Genomic DNA, 18,041 nt, shown 5'->3' on the forward strand with positions numbered 1-18,041 from the left:
CAGAACGATTCCAGTAGTTCAAAAGGAATCATAGATTTTTTTAAAGGAGTAAGAGTAATTGTCTATTTTAGGAACAATGTTACATGTGTAATTAGAATTTAGATATTGTAAATGCATTTACAGAATCAATAACATGTTTTCTCCAGTCATCTGTTCAGTCTTTAACTGTCCTTTAGTCTTAAGAACTGTTTCTCTCTTTCTCATACGAATGAAAGCTATACTTCCTTCATCTCCCATTTGATACCAAAAGAATGTTTGCACTGCTCTTTTTTGAGTAGAAAACTTTTTTTATTATCTTGTACAACTCCTGTTTGTTCTCAGTCTCTATTCCTATATTTGGAATTTATTCTAGATTGTAAAAAGTAATTACAGGGCACCTGGGTGGCTCATCTGCCTTCAGCTCAGGTCGTGATCCTGGGGTCCTTGGATCAAGCCCCACGTAGGGCTCCCTACTTAGCAGGGAGTCTGCATCCCCTTCTCCCTCTGCCCCTCCCCTTTGGTCATGCTCTCTCTGTCAAATAAATAACACCTTTTTTAAAAAAGCACTTACAGGGGCACCTGGGTGGCTCAGTGGGTTAAAGCCTCTGCCTCCAGCTCAGGTCGTGATCTCAGGGTCCTGGCATCGAGCCCCACATCAGGCTCTCTGCTCAGCAGGGAGCCTGCCCCCCCCCCCCGCCCCCCGCGCCAAACCTGCCTGCCTCTCTGTCTACTTGTGATCTCTGTCTGTCAAATAAATAAGTAAAATCTTTAAAAAACAACAACAACAAAAGCACTGACAACAATCCTATGTTATTTTTTAAATTAATTTTATTTTTCATTAATCGTGTATAATATAGCATTTTAGCTGTTACAAGCTAGCTTGCAGTCATTTCGTGTTGATAATAATATGCGATCGCATTTTCTTCTTACAGCTTCACCTCTTACAAGTCTACCCATCCCAGAAGTAATGATGACAACGTACTCCAACCTTTTCTTGGAGAGTCATAACCTCTCACTGACTGGTAAATGTGTTGCCTTTCAAATAATTTTTGAAACCCTGTTTTCATGTTCTAGTTACTGGTTTCCTCTGTCAGATGAAGTTTTGCTTTAAGAGAGATCCATATGAGAACATAAGTTCGCAAATCCTTTGCGTATCCAGGTAATGTTGGCAGCAGCACACCCCTTCCCTACCCAGTAAGGACCCTGGGGAGAAAGGGTTAGTGTCCAAGAAGAGAGGAAAAAGTGGACATTTTAGTTGATATGGGGCTGGTTATTTACCTAACCTGTTTGGAAGGTTAAACTCCTGACTACTCTTTTATTGTAATACTACCATTAAAACCAGTATTCTTGCTGCTGTGAAGAGACCAGTGGTCTGTAGTCGTCCGTTAGTTACCTATTAGTTACTTTCTGCCTTAGCTTGATCAAACCTTAGACAAGCGTTTTCTTCCTCCCAGGCCCCTGAACTTTAGTTTGCCCCAAGTCTGAGCAGCACTAACGCTTACCTACAGTGTGATCAGGCTTCCTGCTCCCCCCACTCGTTTGTCCCATTTCCTCTCAAAAGTTCCTGCTAGCCTGCTTACCCCTCCCCAGAAAAGAAAGGCATTTTCTGTTTGACTTTGAGATGCTTGCAGACAGATCCAAAGTTTGGTGCATCTTCCTTACTGCAATAGACTTTTTGAATAAAATCTCTGTTTCCATAGATCTGAATTTGTCTTTATTTGACAAAAGAAAAGATTTGACATTCATTGTGAAAGACTGGATTTCCAAACTGTGGCCTACATGGTTGCGTTTTCCTGTAGGCTGTTGTTCTGGTCGCCTTTGCATCAACAAGTTTGGTCTTAGGAACTGCCTTCCTGAAATATAGAAGTTAAATCTGAAGATATGTTTATGCTTACTAGGAACCATAGGCTTTCTTGTACTGCTCTCTCTAGGATTTTTAACCTCCTTGATGAATGGAATGTTTTCATGTGGTCATATTAATGTTTACTTGAAATGCACTTTTTTTTTTTTAATTTTATTTTTTCAGTGTTCCAAGATTCATTGTTTACGGACCACACCCAATGCTCCATGAAATCTGTGCCCTCCTTAATACCCACCACCAAGCTCACCCATCCCCCTGCATATATTTCTGTGTTGTCCTTACTGTTTTCTCTTTCCCTCAGGTCCTTTTAGAAACTAGAGATGAAATGTTTCTTGTAGAGAGACTCAAATATAATACATTATTTGCACATTTTGGACCAGCATGACATTGGCCCAGCTCTTAGCAGCTTACTTACCAAAGATGCTAGAGGGGCACCTGGGTGACTCAGTTGGTGAGGCGGGATCAGGTCATGATCCCGGGGTCCTGGGATTGAGCCCCACACATCGGGCTCCCTGCTCAGCAGGGAGTCTGCTTTACCCTCTCCCTGCCTTTCCCTTTGCTTGTGCTCTCTCAATCTCTGTCAAATAAATAAATAAAATCTTAAATAAAACAACCACAACAACAAAGATGCTAGAGACTGGGGGAACACAAGGTCCTGTGCCTAGGAGGATGGGAAACATGACCTTTGATTTATGGAAGCCTGGTTGTTAACTTATTTTGTGTTTTTAAATTGTTGTTAGTTATTTACTTAACAGACACATGGGACTGACTTCATACAATGTTCATATTTCTGAATGTAACTTAATTTAGCCTTCATAACATCCCTGTGCAGTCGGTACTACTACTGTTTGCAATTTGCAAATGAGGAAAAGGAGGCACAAAGAACTTAAGTGAACTGACCAAGGCCCAGGTGATAAGTCAGAGCTTGGTTCTGAATCCAGGCGGTCTGGCGCCAGGGGCCATGCTATTATTCATTATATATGCTGTCTTTCTTGATGCCCAATTAGTCATTTCCTTCAACAACATTATTAAAACAGTTATGTCTATTTTAAGGGAACTTACGTTATTTTTGAAACCGTGTAAAAAGTTTCAGAAACAATGAAAAACAAAAGTATTTTAATTGCCTTATTTTTAAATACGTGCAAATTGCATTTGCAGAGATAATGAATGTATTGGTGATAGTATAATTGACGAGTAAGAATAAAAGATTTCTTTTTTCTTGCTTTTGTTTTTGTTTTTCCTTTCTGATATCCCTGGTTTTAAGGCTTCTCTGTTGATAATGGACTTTTTTTTTTTTTTTACATCACTGAACTAAGTTTCCCTTTGTCAGCATTTGAAATTCATTGTTTGCATTACAGCAATTAGAACATTTCTTTATTGTTACTTTTATTTTTCTTTCTTTGCCTCTGCATATTACAGTGATTGGTATCTCAATCAGTGTGTTATAGTTTAACCAAAGAGGTTAAAATCAAAAAACCACTGGGCAGTACTCTTGACCATCCTGGTAATGTTGGGGTAGGCTCTCCCAATAACAAATTTTATTTACCGTGTTGAAATGTGAGCAGCTACCATCCTGGTAATGTTGGGGTAGGCTCTCCCAATAACAAATTTTATTTACCGTGTTGAAATGTGAGCAGCTGGCCTGATGAGGTCCTGGTGAGACAAGGAGTTAGACAAAGCAGTCACTCAGGGAAGAGATACTCAGATTAAGGTATCGAGTGAAATTTGGGAGGACTAGTTAAGGTCAGGAAATGTAGCCACGCTCCCTAGAGCCTGCCAGTCAAGAGGTCAGTGTTAAGACCTCTCAGACTCCAGGGCCAGGTACCTGTTCCATGACATTGAGAAGAGGGTGTTCGGGAAGAGATAACAAGAAGTGGGGTTTTTTTTGTTTTGTTTTTGTTTGTTCGTTTTTTAGCTGAAAATGAAAAAGAATAGTGAGTCCCTTACATTTGGCTGCTCAGACACTTTAGGCAGAGAAGACCCTAGAATGACTTCAAAGAGGTTCAAATGTGTATGATGTTTCTCAGTCATCACACCTGATGAAAAGACTGCTGAGGTACATGCCTATGAACTGAAGTCATGTTAGTCTTCCTTGTGTTTGTCGACAGGGCATTTGAGTTCTAAGGGTCACAGATCTAAGAACGAGGGCTTGAATCTAGGCAAGGAGAGGAGCAGGAACTGAAAATCCCCAGGAAGCTGATCTTTCCAGAAAACTGGAACGGAAAACCCTCAGAAGGCTATAAACATGGTGAAAAATATTCGACCTGGGAGGTGGGGAGGGGTGGGGAACCAGAGTGGATCAGCACAAGGCCATGCACGATAAGTGGGCTTCCTGGTTTTAGCTTTGTTCTGAAACAAAAACAAAGACTTCCCTGAGTACTCAAAGTCAAAGGCCTGCCCTCAATGGCATTTAGATTGCAAATTTACATTCCCTGCGTCACACAGGAGCCTTGCAAGCTGAGAAATAACACAAACATGACCGTGGTTCTGCCCGAAAGCAAATGGAAGAAAACATTTACGGCAGGACACTTTAAAGGCTGCTCTGGCTATGAATCTGGACTAGGGACTTGCTCACAAATAAAAATACAATGATGTGGACCCCAAGACTGAGAGTCAACCAAAGAACAGTTGGATTAGATTGTCCAGAATTTAAGATTACAGAAATAGTAGGTAGAGTTATAGAAGAAGAAATATTGTAAAACAGGGGAAAACAATATTATGGTATCAAAAAAAAAAAAAAAAAGATAAAGCTTGTTTGAAAAATAGCCAAATAGAATTTCAAGGGATAAAATCTCGGCTTGTCAGAGGATGTCAAAGCCCGTTTGACCACCCTCTGCTTCTGTCTCAGCTGAACTCTTTCCAGGGGTAACCTCTCTTCCACGTATGTACGTATGTGTGTATTCATAGAAACTGTAGAGTCCCATGGGACATTGTGTTGTATTCTTTAATATTAGTGGTTTACATCCATATGTATTGTCCTGAATATTTTTGTTGTCAATCAGTGTTAGTTCTTGAGATCTAGCCATATTACATGGACATACCTTATTTCTTTTACTTGTGTGCCCAGTATAAACATACCGGTTTTCTTAGACATTTTCCTTTAAATGGACCCTCGTTTGCTTAAATTGTTTTCAGTTGTAAACCATTCAATAATGAACACTTTTTTCTGTATCCCTCTCTCTGGGCATGACTGTGTGTGTTCCTTTGGTATAAATGCTACAGGGTGGAATTGCTGAATTAGGAATTGTGTGCATTTTAATTTTAATACATACTTGCAAATTGCCCTCCAAAGTAGCAGTTTATCTTTTCTCTCACTCCCATATTTGACTGTAATCCTCCTTAGTTCCTGACCAGCACCACTTGATATTATTAAATTCTTTCATCTTTGCCAGCAGGAGTGCTAAAAGCTGTATCACTGTTGTTTTAATTTGCGTTTTGGAGTTGGACATACTTACGTATATATGTGTGTGTTTGTGTTAATACCCTGTATCCATTTTCCTGTTGGGTTTATGTACTTTTTAATTGGTGCAAGACAGCTATACACTTTAAATTCTAATTTGCACTTTTTATTGAAATTGCAAATATTGTCTCCCAGATGTCTTTAAACATTTACAAGGTGTTTTTTATTGTGAAGAAGTTTCATTGTTTTTGTTTTCTCCTATCATTTTTATGGAAGTATTTTCATAGGAGTTTTTTACCCTTCAGTTTTTAATCCTTTTGAAATATAGATTTATGTACTGTGTGTGATAGGGCACTAACTTTATTAAATTATTGTTTTTATGTAGTTAGCCAAGGTCTCAACACCTTGTACTGAATAGTTCTTTTTCCTATGGCTTTGAAATATCACCCTAATCATATTCCAAATTCCTATGTGCTATTCTTTTCCTTTATTGTTTCAATATTTTTCAAACATTTTAGAGAGTTGGGCAAAGTAAGAAATAAATTTACCTTGTAACCTGATTTACCACCCATGCACACACATGAGCAAACACACACATGATACAAAGTGTGCATTAAGCAACACGCACACCTCACAGGTGTGTTGCACTGATAAGTTTCTCTTCTCTTTCAACCCATTAAAAAAACAAATTTGGTGATAACTATTAACTTGACTTCCTGACCATTAAGTTTCCAAATTGCAATCCAGAAAATTCTACCTATTTATTCCATTAATTTCTTGGTATTTTCCAGCATCATTAACGCATTCATCTTTTTTTGAAACATTATGATACATCTTTGTGTCTTTGTTCTTTTTTTTTAATATAGGTTTTCCAATGTCCTACATTTTCACTCTTTAATGTAGATTTTTTTGGAATCAAGTTCCACAACAAATACTTATTGGATTTTGGCTGATTTTTCAGTGAATTTATAGAATAATTTGGAGAATTAATGATTTTATTATATTGTATTACTACCTGTAATTTAGATCTCATTTGACTTAAGATTTCTGTTACATTTTTTTCCTTTTTAAAAAGTATTAAAAATAATAATTATATATACTTAAGGTGTACAACATGATGGTTTTATATATAAATATATATAGTGAAATGTTGCTACAGTCAACTAATTAACCTGTCATCTCACAAAGTAATTTTTTTCTATGATGAGTTTACCTGAAATCTACTATCTTAGCATATTTCCAGTGTTCAGTACAGCATTATTTTTTTTAAGACTTTATTTATTTATTTGAGAGACAGAGAGAGAGAACAGAGCGAGAACATGAGAGGGGAGGTCAGAGTGAGAAGCAGACTCCCCATGGAGCTGGGAGTCTGATGTGGGACTCCATCTCGGGACTCCGGGATCATGACCTGAGCTGAAGGCAGTTGCTTAACCAACTGAGCCACATAGGCACCCTCAATACAGCATTAAGTAGAATCTTCATGCCTTCCATTAGTTGTCTAGTCTTATCCTACATAACTGCAACTTCGTACTTTTTGACCAGAATCTCCCCATTCTCCCTGCCCTCTCCCCCCGCACCCCCGCCACTTCCCCCGACCGGTCCCTGGTAACCATCCCTTTACTCTCTGTTTCAATAAGTTCAACTTTCTTCTTCTTTTTTTAGATTCTACCTATAAATGAAAAAAAAATAGTATTTGTCTTTTCCTGTCTGGCTTATTTCACTTAGCATAATGTCTTCCAGAATCCTTGTTATTATAAAAGGCAGACTTTCCTTCTTTCTCATGTCTGAGTAAGTCCATCTTCTTTCATCCTTCCTTCTGTGGGCACTTGGGTTGTTTCCACATCTTGGCTCATGAACAATGCTGCAGTGTTCATGGCAGTACAAATATCTCTTTGGGATCCCGATTTTATTTCCTTTAGGTATATACCCAGAAATAGGATTGCTAGGTCGTATGGCAGTTCTGCTTTTTAGTTTTTTGAGGAAGCCCCATACCGTTTTCCATTATGGCTGTACCAATTTACAGTCCCACCAACATTGTATAGGAGTTCTCTTTTCTCATGTATCTGTTGATCATTTTTATCCTTCTTTAGAAAAATGTTTATTCAGGTCCTTTGCCCATTTTAAATCGAGTTATTTGTTTTCTGGCTTTTGAGTTAGTTGTGTTGCTTATATATTTGGGATGTTAGCCCCTTACCAGATTATGGTTGGCAGATATTTTCCTCCATCCTGTAAGTTGTCTCTCTACTGTGTCTTTGCTGTGTTGATTGCCTATTATGCAGAAACTTTTTAGTTTGATTAATTCTCCACGTTTATTTTTGCTTTTGTTGCTCATGCTTTCGGGCTCATATCCATGAGATCACTGCCCAGACCAATGTCAAGAAGCTTTTCCCCTGTGTTTTCTGTTTCCCTAGTTTTATCATTAGGATGGAAACCAAATTCTAGAATATGTCAAAGACTTAAAAGAGGAAAGACAGTAAGAAACCTTGACATCGTCTGGTTAAGATATTGTTGCTAATACTGTACTCTTGATATCAGTGCTCAGGGTAAAGACATATAGTAGATATTTAGTACAATCATGAATGGTTGGATGAGTGAAAGGCTTATAGCAGGTGTTCAGAAAATAAGTGTTGAATGAATGGGTAAATGAAGAAATGATGCTTTATCATTGCTACACATTTGCCATTGCTGTTGTGGTTAATTTCTTAATTCTGCCTAGATCCTTAAGTCATTCCCTCTAACTTTAAAGTCCTAGGTGGGAGGATAGGATTAGACAAATGGCATTGCCCTTAGCATCAGAGAGTTAGAAGGAATATTTTTGGCTTACACAGTAACTGAGGGGGCTTTGCTTCTTACACAGAGGGGAAGGGTGTTCAGATTCTAGTTATCCAAAAATATAATATTCTACTACCACAGTGCTGGATTAACTCTCTCTAACTGATGTGAAAAGTTGTTGCAATACTGTCCTATCCCTTATGTTGTAGAAAAATGTATTTAATTGATGGATTATTACTCAGGGTAATCCCGTCAAATTAAATACCACATTGTTGAAAACAAGAAGTAATGTGTCTTTCTAAAATTCAAATGGAGCCATATCCCTTTGGAATTTTTCTTTGAAATATTTTTAAATCAGTTTAGAAAGTAGAGAAATAACCATTATACCTGGCACTAATGGAAATGGAAGAAAACGGTGACCAGCAGGAACTTTGATAATGAAATTCAGCCAGCATCTTTTCTTGGCTAATTTGAGAATATTTTCCATAATATTGTAGAGGCTTTGAATTATGTTTGGTAAACCCGGCTTCACTTGTGTAGAAGCCATCCACATTTTCTAGTATTCGTCTTTCTTTTGATGCTGCTTGCATAAAATTCCCAAAAGCTTGAGGATAAGCTGTGCTTATATAACGCCAGACACATAGTTCTTTGGTCTTGAGGGATTCCCAAGGGAGGACTTGGAGAGTGTGTGTGTGTATCTGTGTGTTTGTATACAGACACACATATATATACAGACCCGTACGCTCTTTGATCCTCAGGTTAGGCTTTCCTCCTTTTGGGTTTCCTGTGCATGTTGGTGATTTTCTGTCCTAAGTTATGAATTCAGGGGGCAGGTATTTTAGACTCTATCACGTCAGTACTGCAGTACTGAGGGAGCGTGTAAATAACTTGATAGATTCAGAGAAAAAAAAATGATCATGAATGAAATTTAATTCAGGAGGAGTTGAAAATTATAAGAATCAAGGAGCAATTTTCTTTTGTTATTGTACATGTTTTGAATATGAAGTTTAAGATACGGTATTTTATTCTTATTCAGAGGAGTTATTTTATAAACTTACCATATGGTCAGGGGCGTCATATAAATGGAGCAACAACATGTTAAAAATAGGATCGTTTCACTTTTATATAGGGGTGTTGGCCTCACGTTAGAGTGGCCATCCACATTATTTCTGTAAGGGTTCTTCGTGTTCCATCTATATTTTAGGATGTAACATGGGACTTCATTGACTTCTATGGTAAAATAAGAGAGAGCTCCGTATTTCCTCTCTGCCTCAGCTGGAATTGTCCCATTTTACCAGTTTTTTATGTTGTGGTGCATTTAATTTTGTAAATAAAAGTTTCTGCTTCTCAAGCATGTTTGGAAACACTGTCCTAAGCAAGAAATTTTAATTTGCTTTTTTCCACTTTTCTCTTTTTTTTTTTATAAAGGAACAAAAGAGACTTTTATATCAAGTGATAAGATTCTTAAATGGACCCATTAAGGTCTAATTGTTATCATTGCTTTGAAGATTTCGAATTGCTTAAGTATCCATATACTTTAAAATTTTTAATTATGAAAATAAGAGACAAATATAAATTACTATATGACTTTAAGAATTGTCTTTTAAAATATAGTTCAGGGCTCCTGCGTGGCTCAGTTGGTTAAAGCCTCTGCCTTCGGCTCAGTCATGATCCCAGGGTCCTTGGTTTGAGCCCCATATCGGGCTCTCTGCTCAGCAGGGAACCTGCTTCCTCCTCTCTCTCTCTCTCTGCCTGCCTCTTTGCTTACTTGTGATCTCTATCTGTCAAATAAATAAATAAAACCTTTAAAAAGTAAAAAATAAAAAATAAATAAAATAAAATATAGTTCAGAAACCGAACAAATAGGTGTAGTCTTAGAAATGCCGATGTCATGGATGATTTGCAATACTCTAAAATAGCAGAAATGCATTGCAGTTGTGGTTTTGGGGAAGCTGAAACATTGTCCATTGAGTTCAATGGAAATATTAGTTTGTTGGCTAATTACAAAATATTTTAAAGTTAGAGGCGAAACTTTTTACATATTTTTGATTTTCTGATAGGAAAGCAAGCTACAGAAGCATCTGTGAAATGCTGCAAGAAACAGGGCTTGGAGCCTGGCATGACTTACAGAGAGGCTACCGTGCAGTTTTAATAGAATCATTTAGTTGAAAGTGTGAATTTTTTTTTAAGATTTTATTTCTTTATTTGACAGGGAGAGAGATTACAAGTAGGCAGAGAGGCAGAGAGAAAGGAGGAAGCAGACTCCCTGTTCAGCAGGGAGCCCGATGCGGGGCTCAATTCCAGGACCATGAGATCATGACCTGAGCCGAAGACAGAGGCTTAACCCACTGAGCCACCAGGATCCCCAAAAGTGTAAATGTCTAAAATGTGTTGATCATACCTTTTGTCTATCATCACTTTGCTGTATTGCTGCGTAAGTTATTTCGTCTTTTACTAATATTTTCTTTCATCTAAAATCTCAGTTCAGTGGTGCCTGGGTAGCTTAGTGGGTTAGGTATATGACTCTTGATTTTGGCTCAGGTCATGATCCCAGGGTCATGAGATCGAGCCCCACATCAGGCTCCACGCTCAGTCCAGAGTCTGCTTGTCGCTTTCTCTTTGCTCCTCCCCCTGCTTATGGGTGCACACGTTCTCGAGTGCTCTCTCTGTCTCAAATAAAGAAAGAAAGAAAGGCGCCTGGGTGGCTCAGTGGGTTAAGCCTTTGCCTTCGGCCCGGGTCATGATCTCAGGGTTCTGGGATCGAGCCCCACATCCAGCTCTCTGCTCAGCAGGGAGCCTGCTTCCTCTTCTCTCTCTCTGCCTGCCTCTCTGCCTACTTGTGATCTCTGTCTATCAAATAAATAAATAAAATCTTAAAAAAAAAAAGAGAGAAAGAAAGAAAGAAAGAATAAAATCTAAAAAAAATAAAACCTCAGGGGCGCCTGGGTGGCTCAGTTAAACTCAGTGGGTTAAAGCCTCTGCCTTCGGCTCAGGTCATGATCCCAGGGTCCTGGGATGGAGCCCCGCATCGGGCTCTCTGCTCACCAGGGAGCCTGCTTCCTCCTCTCTCTCTGCCTGCTTCTCTGCCTACTTGTGATTTCTGTCTCTCTAGTAAATAAATAAAATCTTAAATAAATAAATAAATAAATAAAACCTCAATTCAATAATTTGAAAGTGGTGAGGACTTTAATTCTACTGTCATGAGAATTTCATATGTTTGAGAGTTGGTTATGAGAATCTGGACTCTGTCCCATCCAAATTTGTATTCACATCTGTCATTATCAGAATACATGATCTAGGGAAAGATAGTTAACCTTATATAGTTAACCCTGAGTTAAGCCTCAGTTCCTCCTCTATGAAGTTGGAGTGATAATAATGATATTCATCTCATAGAACGGCTGTAAAGATTAAATGAGATGAGCAATATGGAACTGCAGGCAATATGTGATAGCTTTTGTTACATTCCCCAGTATTGAGGAGGAAGAAAATGGAGAAGCAGCTAAATGGGAAATTATTTGGCAGTTACTGTATCACTAAAATTTTCCTTTTAACTCATTTAATCCTTTCTGTAGTCTCATGAAATAGGTCTTGTGCATTCTACAAATGAGGAAACTGAGATGTCCACCATAAAGATACTCGGTGTTGCCCTGTGAGTCACCTCAGCAAGGAACCTGACATGGGGCCCCTCCCTTATGACATGGAGGTCATCACTCATATTTTAACTTCCTGATATTTTAGGAGGCTCCAGTGAACTGTACCACTGAAAAGAGTGTGGTGTCCTGGAGTCCTCTTCTGGAACAGAAATACCTCTGTACTGACTCCTGCTAGGAGTGATAATGCTGTTGTGTCTTCTTGTCTGTCCTCTGGCAAGAAAGATGGTCTGTATTCAACCCCATAATGTACCCAAGAAATAATGCAAGAGTCAAAATAGCCTTCTGTGGGTGCTCTGGCCTCCAGAACCTCTGGGATCTCTATGGCCTACTGCAAGGCCTGGGTCTCCACAATTCTGATCAGGGTGGATTTGCCAGCATAAACCCAGGCTGGGCAGAGGCCAGCAGTAATGAGTGACACTCAGCTTAGACTTGGGGAAAAGATTCAAGAAATCTCCAGAGGCTTTGTCCTTGAAGCAACAACTTAGCTGAGTTTTGCAGGATGTGAAAGAATTTTCTGTAGACTTTGGTAGATGGTCTTGTCCCACAAGGAAGGAAAAGAGGTAGTCAGGTTAAACATTTTTAACTTATGGTAAAGCACTTTCTGGAACTTGGTAAGATACCAGAATATGCTATATTGGTGTAAAGACAGAGAGTGTATGGAGAACTCCTTCATGAAGTTGATGAATGAAGTAAATTTCTTTGACAGAGAGACGGAACTAGGTTTTTAGGGTACCCCAGGGCTTAAGCTGAAGGAGGAAAATTTACAGAAAACAGAAGCTTAGGACCAAATATGACGAATCTTTTTTTTTTTTTTAAGGTTTTACTTATTTATTTGAGAGAGAGAGAATGAGGGAAAGGGATCTTGAGAGTGGAGAGGTCAGCGGGAGAAGCAGACTCCCTGCTGAGCAGGGAGCCCGATGCGGGACTCGATCCCAGGACTCCAGGATCATGACCTGAGGGGAAGGCTGTTGCTCAACCAACTGAGGAACCCAGGCACCCTGAATATGATGAATCTTGAGATATTTTCTCCTATTACTAGCATCTCCTATAAATTCTGGTATGCAGTAGATGCTCAGCAAATGCACCAAAAGATGCAAATTCCTTCATTTTGACCCTCTCAGTTTTTTCTCTGTATAACTGAATCTTGTTAAGATCTGTCTATACCTAGGGCTTTTTTTGTTTTTTTTTTTTGTTTTGTTTTACATTTCTTTTTGCACATAAAATTCGGATCAGCACTTCTGCAATTGCCGAGCTGTTATTTCAGGCATGTGCTCACAAAGCACTTCGCACTAGCTGAACTTCACTGTTTGCAAACTTTGCACCTGGTCATTCCTTAAGGAAGCATTTTTATAAAGTTTTCAGTGTAATTAAAAGTGACGTTATGCTATTTGGGTTCTGTTTGTTTTGCTTTGTTTTGTGTTTTTTCTCTCTCTACATTTTGGCCCTGCATTCTGCTTTTACTGACACCACGTTATTGGGCAGGAAATTGAGAAATGTGTTTATATACCGCAGTGCTCTCTCTCAAGCACAACCCCCCATTTCCCTTTAAGAATAACTACCACTGTTCTGGTTTTCATAGAGTCATGTTCTTGCTTTTTTAAAAATTGTTTTATCACACAAGAGTACCTCCCTAAATATTATAGTTTAGTTTTTTTTATTTTTAAAGATTTTATTTATTTATTTGACAGAGAGAGAGAGATCACAAGTAAGCAGAGAGGCCAGCAGAGAGAGAGAGGAGGAAGCAGGCTCCCTGCTGAGCCGAAAGCCCAATGCGGGGCTCCATCCCAGGACTCTGAGATCATGACCTGAGTCGAAGGCAGAGGATTTAACCCACTGAGCCACCCAGGTGCCCCTATTATAGTTTAGTTTTACTTTGTTGTTGTTTTTTTTTAAAGGCATGTTTCTAAGGTATCTTTTCATTTTTAGGTTTCTTTCTTTCCCTTTTCTAATTTATCTGTTGAAACACCAGATTGTTTGTCTTGTCGAGTTTTCTCACATTCTGTATTTGGTTGATCACTTTCATGGGGTGCCGTTTAACATGTTTTTCCATCCTCCATATTTCCTGGAAACTGGTAGTTGGATTTAGAGACTTAGGACCCCGTCCTCAACCCACACCCCGGACAAAACGACTACCTAGGTAGTGGGGTGTCCTCCTTGAGACACACACAGTTCTGTGTCTGAGAGGGTTGCTGCAGTTGATGGAAAATGCCGAGATCCAGGATTCACCAGGAGTTACAGCATCATTCTGTCAGATTTCTAGAGTTTCTTCACTTACTGGCTGGAACTGTATAAAAAGAAAGTTTTCCTCCTCTGTTATCTGGTTGCCTTTAGTGGCACATTTAGTATAGGAAGAGCAGTGTACCTGTTTGTTATTTTCCCTTTACTTACTATTGCTCAAAAAAAAAAAAAAAAAAAAAAAAAAAAAAGTTGGCTCTAATGTATCCACCATAAGTGGGATATAGATATCTACATATATTTGTATATAGTGACCTCATGGTTTGGGTTTTTTTTTTTTTTTTAAGATTTTATTTATTTATTTGACAGAGATCACAAGTAGGCAGAGAGGCAAGCAGAGAGAGAGAGAGAGAGAGAGAGGAGGAAGCAGGCTCCCTGCTGAGCAGAGAGCCCAATGTGGGGCTCGATCCCAGGACCCTGAGATCATGACCTGACCCGAAGGCAGAGGCTTAACCCACTGAACCACCCAGGTGACCCTGACCTCGTGGTTTTGTACTGGAATTGCAAATTCAGTGAAAATGCAGAAGTACAGGTTGAGTATTTGAATTCTGCCATTTATCTGTAAGTTTGTCCAGTCCCCACAAGTGTTTAAGGACTAAGAAGACTAGGAATGACAGAATTAGTGTAACACACAAACCCACATTTTATACAGAACGTTCTTGTAATAACTACGAATAGCCCGATTCTTTAAAGGAGTCAAAGCAGTTACTCCATTCTTTCTCTCTCCAAAAGGTTTTGTTTGTTTTTACAGTTGGGGTGTTTCTCTGGTTAGAGCGTAGGGCCCTCCTTTATACCGTGCTCTTCCCCCATATCCTCATCAGCTGGAAATTTTAAGGAGATTAAGATTATAGCCTTAGGCTTTTGCTATTCTGGTCATGTAACAAACACTCTTCTTCTGTGACTATGAAAGAATAATAAAGGGAACCAAATCTGTGTGGACAGAAGAATAATTCTTCAAAGGAATGTTACATTAAGAAATTGGTGATAGTTGGGCGCCTGAGTGGCTCAGTGGGTTAAAGCCTCTGCCTCCGGCTCAGGTAGTGATCCCAGGGTCCTGGGATCGAGCCCCACATCGGGCTCTCTGCTCGGCAGGGGGCCTGCTTCCCTTCCTCTCTCTCTGCCTGCTTGTGGTCTCTGTCTGTCAAATAAATAAATAAAATCTTTAAAAAAAAATTGGTGATAGAGCATTATTATGGATGACTTAAAACTGCTTTGTCTATATTGGATGTCCCCTAAATGTAACTTTTACAACATCTTTTGTCTTGTTTTCTTTTGTGGCTAACAGAACATTCCAGTGTGACAGTGGAAAAAAATGTCACTTTAGAACGACCTTCTGCTATAGAACTCACATGTCAGTTCACAACTTCTGGGGATGTGAATTCAGTAAATGTGACTTGGAAAAAAGGGGATGAACAACTTAAGAATTACCATGTCCGTGCCACAGGAGGCATCCTGTATACCCAGTACAAGTGAGTACATCACATTTTAACCTACGTGGCTCAAGGAAATTCATCAACTTCTAAACATTTTTGATGACTGGGCAGTCTTGCCTTTGCTCTCTCCTGAAGGTTATGCTAATATTCTAATTTGCATATTTACGTCATTGTTTCTATTTTAGAATTTTGATTAAATGCTGAGTCTTTTTCATTTTTACCAAGAAGGGTTTTGAGAACTAAGCCTATATTAATAAATTCTCTTTAGGTTTCCCATCATTAATAGCGAACAACTGGGAAGCTATTCTTGTTTCTTTGAAGAGGAAAAGGAACGAAGGGGCACATTTAATTTTGGAGGTTAGTACTAATAATTTATAGAGTAATAACTTCAGCATTATATTTTTAGAATTCTAAATCCCCCAATTTTTGAATTACCATTACAATACTAAACATAATGGGCTGAGAGAGAATCATATACTTTCCACTGAATCTTAAGTGGTGACCTGAAAAATGGAGTGTCCCAGTCTTCTTAAGTGGTAGCATTTGCATTTCCCAATCCATTCCCACTCCTGTCCCTCCCCTAGCTTAAAGTGAGACTTTAGTATGAAAGTTGGGGCTACCAGGTTACTTGTAACAATCTTTCGAATTTCTTTGCTTATTCATTTGTTTAGCCCACTAAACTCAGAGCTTTTATATACTGTCCCTTTAGGTGTCTGAGTTACTGTACCCCTAGACTGTGAGACTGTGCTTTGGTGTGCTGTACCAGTGGGTCTGGGACCTGAGGGTTTTAGGGAGCCATAAAATTTAAAAATAATACGGAGACACACAAAGGTTTGCCTGTTTTTGTTCTCCTCCAATAAGGACAAAACCCAGAGTACAATCCATAGCTCTTCCCTGTGGAATGAGAAAAAGTAAAATCAGAATATTTTACTCTTACTCTTATTAGACCGGAACTGTAAAGGTCTCAATCTCATAATGAAGACTAGTCACTGAGTTGGGCACTTATCTTCATGAAAAACCCCTTTTCTGTGATAGATTAGTGAACCACAGCGTCCAGGCTGGTATCTGGGAAATGTGGTCTGTTGCCCCATTAACTATTCTGGGCTTCGCTTCACATTATGTGTATATCCCAAGGTACATGAGAAATTGTCCTCTACTTTTCCTGAAAATTGTGAAGTCTGGCTAGCTGCCCTGACAAAATATGGATACTGTCTCTAAGGCCCTATCAATAGCAGAACGGCCTGCTTCAACATTATCATGATTTAAGGTGGTTCGCTCCTATATGGCTCCCTACCTTCCCTCCGTTCTCACAGACTCATTTCCTTCACGTTGTTTTGTAAATGTTCCTCCTTGGCAAATATAATAAATCCTTGTGTTTATGCAATTTGGTCCCCGCAAAGGCAGAAACTATTCCCATCTTTTGATTATTTTGATCATGTACATCCTCTCATAACCTCCTTTCCTCTGCTTAATTTAATTTCATGGAGGATAGATGCACCTTACATTTCCTTCCCTTATTCCCTTCCTTTCCTGGTCTTTTTCTTTCTTTCCTTCTCTCCCACTCCTCCCCCTCTTCCCTTTTTTCTTTCCTTCTTAATGACCTAAAAAGATATTAAACACCTGCACAAACACATAATCTTTTATTAAACATTTTATTGAGTCTCCTTTAAATATGTAAAGAAGGTCTGTAGGTTTTGAGGGACTCTTCATCAAATCATGAGGCTTAAAGTGATTCCAGAAGGTTCAGTTTTTAAAAATTGCCTTTTTCAGGGGCGTCTTGTTGGCCCAGTTGGTTAAGCATCTACCTTCGGCTCAAGTTGTGATCCCAGGGTCCTGGGATGGAGCCCTGAGTCCAGCTCTCTGCTCAGCAGGGAGCCTGCTTTTCCCTCTCCCTCTGCCTGCCACTCTTCCTGCTTGTGCTCTCGCTCTCCCTGTGTCAAATAAATAAATAAAATCTCTTAAAAAAAAAAAGAAAAATTGCTTTTCCCTGCCATCTAAATAGGACTGTTTTGTAGAAATAGGTACTAATTACACCTGTTCACAGTTTAAATATTGAATATACTATGTTTTTTCTTATTTGCTCTCTTATAATAAATTACTTAAATTATTATCTGCCACTGATTGGTCCTGCCTCTAATGTGAAGATTAACAGAAACATTTTACTTTTCAATATGCCAATACATTGAATGCCATGTGGACTTGGAGAAAGCCTCTTGATTCCATATCTATTTTGAGATGACTAGGCTGATTCTGGCTGGTGTCAGGAGCCCCAGCACAAGGCATAGGTTCGAAATCAAATGCTTGAGGAATGCAAAGAGCCACTGAATGTTTACTGGTTTTTTTTCCTTTTTACAGTTTTTTTTAAAGTACTTTAGTTCAGTTTATTTGTGTTTTTTTTTTGTTTTGTTTTGTTTTGTTTTGTTTTGGACAGAGATCACAAGTATGCAGAGAGGCAGTGCAGACAGAGAGAGGGAGAAGCAGGCTCCCCACTGAGCAGAGAGCCCGATGTGGGGCTCGATCCCAGGATCCTGAGATCACGACCTGAGCCGAAGGCAGAGGCTTTAACCCACTGAGCCACCCAGGAGCCCCTATTTATTAGTTTTTAATCCCCACTTAAAATTTATATAACTTTTAAGTATGCATTATGTATCGAAGACATTTATAAAATTAATAAGTCAGGCCTTTCTAGATCTTCTTTGGTAAAATCA

General features: G+C 39.0%; 1 protein-coding gene across 2 annotated transcripts in view; it reads left to right on the plus strand.

Annotated features, from left to right (window-relative positions):
- EMB (embigin) overlaps positions 1-18,041 on the plus strand; it is a 45,204-nt gene that overhangs the window by 11,993 nt on the left and 15,170 nt on the right. For both annotated transcript variants that reach the window (XM_046001216.1, XM_046001217.1), the window contains 3 exons: positions 912-1,001; positions 15,186-15,369; positions 15,602-15,690. In XM_046001216.1, the coding sequence (XP_045857172.1) occupies positions 912-1,001; positions 15,186-15,369; positions 15,602-15,690 (363 nt within the window). The remainder of the gene's footprint in view (positions 1-911; positions 1,002-15,185; positions 15,370-15,601; positions 15,691-18,041) is intronic.

The sequence above is a fragment of the Meles meles genome, chromosome 3 (genome assembly GCF_922984935.1).
Source record: "Meles meles chromosome 3, mMelMel3.1 paternal haplotype, whole genome shotgun sequence".
Classification (NCBI taxonomy): Eukaryota; Metazoa; Chordata; class Mammalia; order Carnivora; family Mustelidae; genus Meles; species Meles meles.